This window comes from Etheostoma spectabile, chromosome 4, assembly GCF_008692095.1.
Source record: "Etheostoma spectabile isolate EspeVRDwgs_2016 chromosome 4, UIUC_Espe_1.0, whole genome shotgun sequence".
Classification (NCBI taxonomy): Eukaryota; Metazoa; Chordata; class Actinopteri; order Perciformes; family Percidae; genus Etheostoma; species Etheostoma spectabile.
In genome coordinates, this window is record NC_045736.1 from 11,762,592 (window position 1) to 11,770,815 (window position 8,224).

General features: G+C 42.4%; 1 protein-coding gene across 9 annotated transcripts in view; it reads left to right on the forward strand.

Annotated features, from left to right (window-relative positions):
• Window positions 1–8,224, forward strand: part of anks1ab (ankyrin repeat and sterile alpha motif domain containing 1Ab) — a 48,602-nt gene that overhangs the window by 33,760 nt on the left and 6,618 nt on the right. For all 9 annotated transcript variants that reach the window (XM_032512453.1, XM_032512452.1, XM_032512456.1 and 6 more), the window contains 3 exons: window positions 189–272; window positions 401–538; window positions 2,980–3,156. In XM_032512453.1, coding sequence (XP_032368344.1) covers window positions 189–272; window positions 401–538; window positions 2,980–3,156 — 399 coding nt within the window. The remainder of the gene's footprint in view (window positions 1–188; window positions 273–400; window positions 539–2,979; window positions 3,157–8,224) is intronic.

Genomic DNA, 8,224 nt, shown 5'->3' on the forward strand with positions numbered 1-8,224 from the left:
TATATATATATATATATATATGTTATATGAGTCTGGACAGACATAGATGTGACCTGCAACTTGACCCGTTGGTGGAGGCAATGCAAGGTGGTAATTCTAGTTCAGCAACAACAAAAATGTCAGACATGAAATTACGGGGTTACTGAAGAAAAAGAAAAATGGTGCTATTTTTATTGTGCCCATTGCAGAAATCAAAGGATTCAAGAAAGGGTCCAGTTGTCATACTGTCCATTACCTATAGAGGGGTCAAGTTCATCGATGCAGCCACAAAGGTAATGGGAAAGTACGGTATGTCTGTGTGTCTCTGTGTACATGTCTCTGCCCCATTGCAGTTGCCACTCTCAGCCTCTATTAGTGCTTCATTTACAGTAAGTACTCACTTCCTTCCTTTCTCCATTAGACTATAGTTGCGGAGCATGAGATCAGGAACATTTCGTGCGCTGCCCAAGACCCAGATGACCTCTGCACTTTTGCTTACATTACCAAGGATCTGAAGAGCGGCCATCACTTCTGTCATGTCTTCAGCTGTGTGGAAGTGGTGAGTACAACTTTATCCTGTTAAAGCAATAGTTTGGTTTTTTTTGTATGTACTTATCTATAGTCAGCGTATTAGCTACAGTAGTGAAGTTTGGAGGAGCAGGCAGGAGTACTGACGCGGACATTAGGCAATGTCCTGCTGTGGACGGGGGCAGCAGCAAATCAGATTTTAGCCACCTAAAAAAAATCAATATCAATTTAAGGGCACTGTCGCAAGTATAGTTTGGTAGACTTTCAGGGGGTGAAGTTGGAACATTGTTGCATTTTTCATTTGATTCGGTTAGCTTTCACACTGCACGTTGTCAAGCACAACAAATTGTAAACAAATGTCACGCAGTGAAGTAACCCAGCAACAACAAATTGATGCAGTCTTGGGTTTTTGAGGTTTTGCTTCAGTGTTTTTAATATTTTGGAAGAAGGCAAACAATATGAGTAGGTGACAAGATGGCGAGTGAAGGCAAGGGAGGGCCCTGATTAGGATGTGTTGTTACACAGACAACAAGCGTTTATGATGTATGTATTAAGTATGGTCATAGTAAATTAAATATTTGAAAGTTATCATCTGTTAAATCACATAGAAGTCTGTAAATCATGTCCAAGGTTGAATTCATTTAAATTGCAGACCCCTGTTTACAAGCGAACCAGAGTCTGTTTGTTTGGTCTGCGCCAGACGTCCAACCTCCAGGGTTCGATTAAACGGACCAAACAGCGCAGGTTAGATAGCACACTAAGTGTACACTGTATTTAGATACTATAGTAGCTTAACTTTGCTGACTCTTTAGACAAAAAACAGTTACCTCACCAGTAGCTGGTCTACCACTGCTTTGATTGGTTAGCTTGTTTGTGTTATTGTGTGACTTTGGTGAATCCGAACTAACCCTTTAAAATGGCATATTCTTAAAGGTTTTGTAAATTAATAATTGAATCATTTAGAAAACAGCGTCCTTTGTGGGATGTCCAGTATCCCGCAGTGAAAACTGCGAGCGGCATCCTGTGGACATTATTTTCCTTGATTGAATCATTGAATGGCTTAATTGAAATTCCACTCCCACTACGCATGGCATTTCCATGTACATGAACAGATTATGTAGTAATTTGTGTCTTAACTTCTGTAAAGGTTGAAGACTATGTTTCCTCTTTGGGAGATGGACCACTGCGGAGCGTCGGATCACTGCAGGGAAACATTCTGAACTGAATTTTAACAATCCAAGTTTTCACAATTTTGAGCCTCACTTACTTGTACAGTAACTGCTTCATGTTAAAGACTGTCGTTGCTTTTGTTTTTCTCTGAAAATGTGCGTGGTATTCAAACAGCTCGCCGACTGATAATCATAAAAAGTACAACTAGAAGGGCCCTCAAAGAGCCCGACCTCCGCCAGGACATGCCCTATCTTACAATGTAAACACAGTGTGAATTTTCCCAGTCGGGGACTCATTTTTTGATTACTACACAAAATGAATACAGCACAAATGGCCAATATCTTGCAATGTTAACAAAAGTGAAAAAATAATTTGAGACTCTGGCCACATGATTTCAATCCGCTCCTAAACTGAATGTGTACTTTTTTGGCCAATGCTACTCAGATTTAACCGGTTTACAGCATAACATGTCATACTGAAATTGGTGAAATCCATGAAATAATAAAGGTTTCTCATCACAGATAATAACAGAAGATGGGAATCATTTTAAAAATGATGCAGCTATCAATAAGACTTTGAGTGCTAAAGTTAGCTCAAAACGCATTCAACTGACAACCTTTGTTGTGTGGTGATTGCTAGCTTGTAGCTAAGCTAGCTATCGTTTCAAAAACGTTATAGCTATCTATGATAGTTTGATTGCTAACGTTAGCTCAAAACGCCACTCAACTGACAGCCTTTGTTGTGTTTGATGCTAACTTGTTGCCAGCAGTGAACGAACTTCGTTAAGTAGGCCTAAGTCCATTTTTACTGTCTTAACAGAATTACAGAAGTCTCTGGTTAGCATCTTGTATGCTACTTGTCGCAAAGTGGCGCATGCGTGACTCAAATCTGCACTCGACTTACATCAGGGAGGGACACTGAGGCACAACAAATGAAAACAAGCACTTGCATACAATAAAATAATGGTTACAAATAACAACCAAAAAAACAGAGTCATAAGTTGATGTTATAGTCTATACTAGATTTTGTTGAAATTGTCCAAAAGAACTAATACCAAAGGTTTAGTAACATGTGTAAAAATGTTGGGCTTTTTCTAAAAGTTGTTAGGGAAATGAAATGGTTTATCATTAACATGGTTAAATCTATTTTAAAATCACAAGACAATCACTGTGAAGAAGTTGATTTGGGTCAGTTAGCTGAAATGGCGACTGTTTGACTTAGTTTTTTTTAACCTAGACCTTACTTTCTATTCAGTGTCTGCTGATTTCAACACACTTTCTTTTTTTTTTGTCATTCCCACAGACACAGACCTACGAGATCATCCTAACACTGGGACAGGCGTTTGAGGTGGCCTATCAGATGGCAATGCAGTTCAGGGCAAGACACTATGTCCCACCTACATCTCTGTCCTCAGAGGTCATAGAGACCAAAACCAGCCGTCCTGTATCTCAGTCGTGGAGCAGCACGCGGAGATCAGCAGTGAGTACCACCCTACTCTTCAACAAAAAACATTGTTACGTGTGTTATCTGTTACTGTGTGTGAGGGGTGAATTTGCTCTACTTGTTTATAGAAATTATGAATCATAATTCAGAAAAGGTACATAGAGCTTGTGACCGATTCCCACCCACCACCACTATATCCCCAACGGACCACCTACAAAAAAAGATATGCTGTGTGTGTGTGTGTGTGTGGTAGAAAGTGATGAGTCATTACTTTGCTACCAATTTCTCACCCACCCCTCAACTCAGAGCAGGGGAGATTTGTTTTTTGTGCATATGCGAAACATGATGAATGAATAGTTGTATTTGTTGCTTACAGGCAGGTATATGATTTCCTCTGGGACTTTTCTCAGGGCTCAGCCCCTCCGGTTGGACCCATCCGCTGCTTCCTCAATATTGATTGAGTGTGTAAATGTTCATGTATACCCTCAGCTAAGCATTGATGCATTGACCTCTCAGGGTGCATATGATAAGCACTCAGTGATCACTGTCACCTGAGCGAGCTGCACAGCCAGCACGCACACTGCTGGACCACATGCTCCTGCAGAGACACAAATCACTTTGTTTTACTACCTGCCTGTAAGGATAATTTATGGAGTAATCACAGAGCTGCATAATGAGTCTGGCTGGTGGTTTAAGTTTTAAAGGAGAGAGGGGGGGAGGACTATCTGGAATTAGTTGTTATGCTTTTAATCGCTCGGTAAATGCTACCAAGTCTAGTTGGTTTTAACACACTGTGACAGGCAGAATTTTTTTTTTAACTTTCCCTAAGGAGAGATTGATAGTTTGCTTAGCCCCCACCCACCTTAATCAGTGGCGGTGTTAGAGATTTTCATTTTCTGGCACTATGGGGTTTCTATGGAGTTGCTATTCCTTTGACACACAAAGCCTAAAGGCCGTTTTATGCTTCTGCGTAGAATCGACGTCGCGTATATCCCCGCAGACCCCTCTGCGTCTACGCCAGACCCCACGCCGTAACCTGACGTGCACCTTTCAAAAAATACAATATACGTCGCGGCAGCGTACTTCTCTCGGCCGTGACTTGGTAGCGTTGGAGTGTCCTTCTCCTCTTGTTCTCCTTCTCCATAAACAACATGACATCAAGGAGAGGGTTAACCTTTCCTGCTACAGATGTCTCACCTTGGTTAGAAAGCACAGGAGAGACACTTTGTGTCTATGACTCTATGACTATAACTCTAGAGTCGCTACTCGCTCTGAACCTAATCACTGTCACTCTCTCACTCCCCCCACACACACACATGCCGGCTCGACGCACACACCAGCGTATACCAGAAGTATATTCACACTTATGTAGGCTACGGCGAAAGCTCTGCATGGACCCTCGGCAGAACCATAAAACAGCCCCTTTTTTTTCTAAGTGAGTGAACAAGAGGGAGAGAGAGTCTTTGATTTATGTATTTTATGCACTAAAGTTGGCAATACACCAATACCATAAAACGAACCAGGGCCGGTGACTGCTATAAGGCGACCTAGGTGATTGCGGGGCGTCAAACGTGTTGGGGGTGCCGTGTCACCCTTAGGTCTACTTCCCATTAATAATACAATTAGAATGACAAGCGAAATAAAACATGTTTATTAAGCATGATCATCCCAGGGCGCCCCCTCAGCCACACGTTTAGGTCTACATGTCAACCTGACTATTAGATTAAATTGATGATTATTGTCCACCATTTCTGGGTGGAAAACTTCAAACTAATGATTTAGTGACGTTTCCAGTCTATGGGTCAGACTCACAAACACAGAGCTCTGAAGCAGACTTTTAGTGTCCACTCTCGCTGGAAATATAGAGACGAGCAGCGGCACAAACCCTAGAGCTGCATGCTGCAGCGCCCCTCACGTGGTCTGTGCCGCTACAGGTTTATAAAGGACAAGTTCTGCGGCAGATGTGTCCCTATTTCTGCCGTACTTTCGGGTTTCCACCTCTGTTGTAGAGCAGCGTACAGTCACTTCCCTAAACTGTCTCCTTCAGAGACCGGCGTCTCAAACGGGGCTCGGGTCTGAGATCTACCGCATCAGCAGAGCAATCACGTGATGCACAGCAGACCATGGTGCAGGTGGATTATTTTCTGAAATATTGTGACTTCATTTTTTTTCAAAACATTACAAGAACACAGATGAGATATATTTTGAATGTGCACAAAGTTTTGAACGTGAGCAGAAATCTTGCTCAAACACATCTGAAATATACAGTCTATTAGAGCCCGGGCTGATATTATGGCCGATTTAAAATAATGACCGATTTAAAAAAAAAAAAAAAAAAGACAATTAAATGGTTGCGATAAATGAATAGTTAAAAATGTAAACGGACTGTCAACCATGTTAGGAGCATTGGCGTTGTATAGTTTGTGCAGCAGAGGGCACTCTACAATGTCCCTGTTAGCAACACAGATTTCTTTATTTTGGTAATGTGTTTTTGTTCGAAAGACTTTAAGTTTCAAATCTTGAGTTTGTATTTTTATCCATTTTATTTATCAGAACTTTAACATATTTTGACGTTCCTCTAGCCTGTTGTGACAATAAAACTAATTATTATCATATTATTTTAGTGAGAACTCATAAAGAACTACATGTTAGTGAAATCTGTTTACGCGTTTCTGGGTTTTTAACCAAATATTCGTATCGGTATCAACATTTTATCGGTTGGGTTGTACAGTCTATAGTCCTAACGTTCCAAATATTGCATACTTCTTCTTCTGTGTAAATACGTTTACTGCGGAATTAAGGTCAAAAGATGAAAGTGTGCTGCGTCCGTAGGTCCATTTTTACTATATTAACATTACAGAAGTCTCTCAGTTAGCATCTTATAGGCTACTTGTTGTAAAGTGAGGCATGCGCAACTCAATTTCACTCATCGCAAAGTGACGCATGCGTGACTCAAATCTGCACTCTCCTCACACTGAGCAGCGACACAGACCACGGAATCGGCTACAACCCCTGCTGCAATCACAGCTGTCAATCATGACGTTTTACCATGTTTTTACAGCATCCAATAACTACTAAAAACCAAACTTATCAGGAAAAAAAACATTAAACAAACAGCGTGATAAGAAATAGTTTAAATGATGATGTGTAGTTAGATTTTTTTATTTTGGCCCAGAGCCGCGGGAACATATTTTGAATTAGGGATGCTGACAAATTTCCAGAGTGAAGTTTTCAGCCAAAGTCAACCACCAAACACCTAACCGCATCCATCACAATTTATGTCCCTGTATAGAGATTCAATTCATTATAAATAGCCTATTCAAGACAATAATTAGCCTGCCATAGGCTATTGACCTGGAAACACCAGAAAATAATAGACCGTTATCGCTATTCAACCATATATAAATTCCTTTCTTACCCATACGGTCAAAATGAAGACAAACTATCTTTTTATTAAAACAAAGGCACTTTGTGGTGTCAAAACAGTACTAAGGCTTTGATAATAAAACTGAAACACATGTACACACTACACAAGCAAAAAAACAAGAATAAAGTCCATAATACAAAACAGGACCAATAGACATGAGTAACGCAGAATAGGCACACGGCTGCGACAATGGCACAGAATAAGTCAAGTTAAAAACAAAACAAAGACACTAAACACATCACAAAGACACTAAACACATCACTATTAAATCAAATGAAAGTGAAGCAAGCCAGTCAGTCCTGACACAAACACTGAAATAGAGGAATACAGCCTTAACTTTTTGTAGCCCAGCAATAGCAAATTTAAGGTATATAGATATTGGGTCGAATGTATCAACAGTTCTTAACAGGGCCTTATCATTTTATAACAACACGGTAGGCCAATTAAATGTAGGTGTGACCTCTTTATGGTTTTCCAATAAGAAGGCTTTACCCGCGTGTAAAAAACACAATTAGCTCCAATAATTCCTGTCAACTTTCAGTTGAACTGTTACTGAACAGTTGATGCCAATTTACTGCACAGCGGCAGCATAATAATAAGCATTCTTACCTTGTGCTGCCGTTATAACACACACAAAAATCCTCATCTCAGAAACGTCTACCAGGAAAAGTGTGACCCCGAGGCTGCAGCACTGACTTCTCTTCGCGGCTGCCCTGCTGCTGCTAGCTTGGCTAACAACATTAGCTCCCCGGTGGTCTGTTGCTAGCAGGTCGCTCTGGGAGTGTGGAGGTGGAGAGGTGCTGCTAGCTTTGCTAACAACATTAGCTCCCCGGTCGTCTTTTGCTAGCAGGTCGCTCTGGGAGTGTGGAGGTGGAGAGGTGCTGCTAGCTTGGCTAACAACATTAGCTCCCCGGTCGTCTTTTGCTAGCAGGTCGCTCTGGGAGTGTGGAGGTGGAGAGGTGCTGCTAGCTTGGCTAACAACATTAGCTCCCCGGTCGTCTTTTGCTAGCAGGTCGCTCTGGGAGTGTGGAGGTGGAGAGGTGCTGCTAGCTTGGCTAACAACATTAGCTCCCTGGTGGTCTGTTGCTAGCAGGTCGCTCTGGGAGTGTGGAGGTGGAGAGGTGCTGCTAGCTTGGCTAACAACATTAGCTCCCCGGTCGTCTTTTGCTAGCAGGTCGCTCTGAGAGTGTGGAGGTGGAGAGGTGCTGCTAGCTTGGCTAACAACATTAGCTCCCCGGTCGTCTTTTGCTAGCAGGTCGCTCTGGGAGTGTGGAGGTGGAGAGGTGCTGCTAGCTTTGCTAACAACATTAGCTCCCTGGTGGTCTGTTGCTAGCAGGTCGCTCTGGGAGTGTGGAGGTGGAGAGGTGCTGCTAGCTTTGCTAACAACATTAGCTCCCTGGTGGTCTGTTGCTAGCAGGTCGCTCTGGGAGTGTGGAGGTGGAGAGGTGCTGCTAGCTTTGCTAACAACATTAGCTCCCTGGTGGTCAGTTGCTAGCAGGTCGCTCTGGGAGTGTGGAGGTGAGGTGCTGCTAGCTTGGCTAGCAACATTAGCTCCCCGGTCGTCTTTTGCTAGCAGGTCGCTCTGAGAGTGTGGAGGTGGAGAGGTGCTGCTGCTAATTCTTTCGGTTACAGTTGCTGAGTTTTCTTCCTCCGATCTTTTAGGCTTTTTAGCCTGTG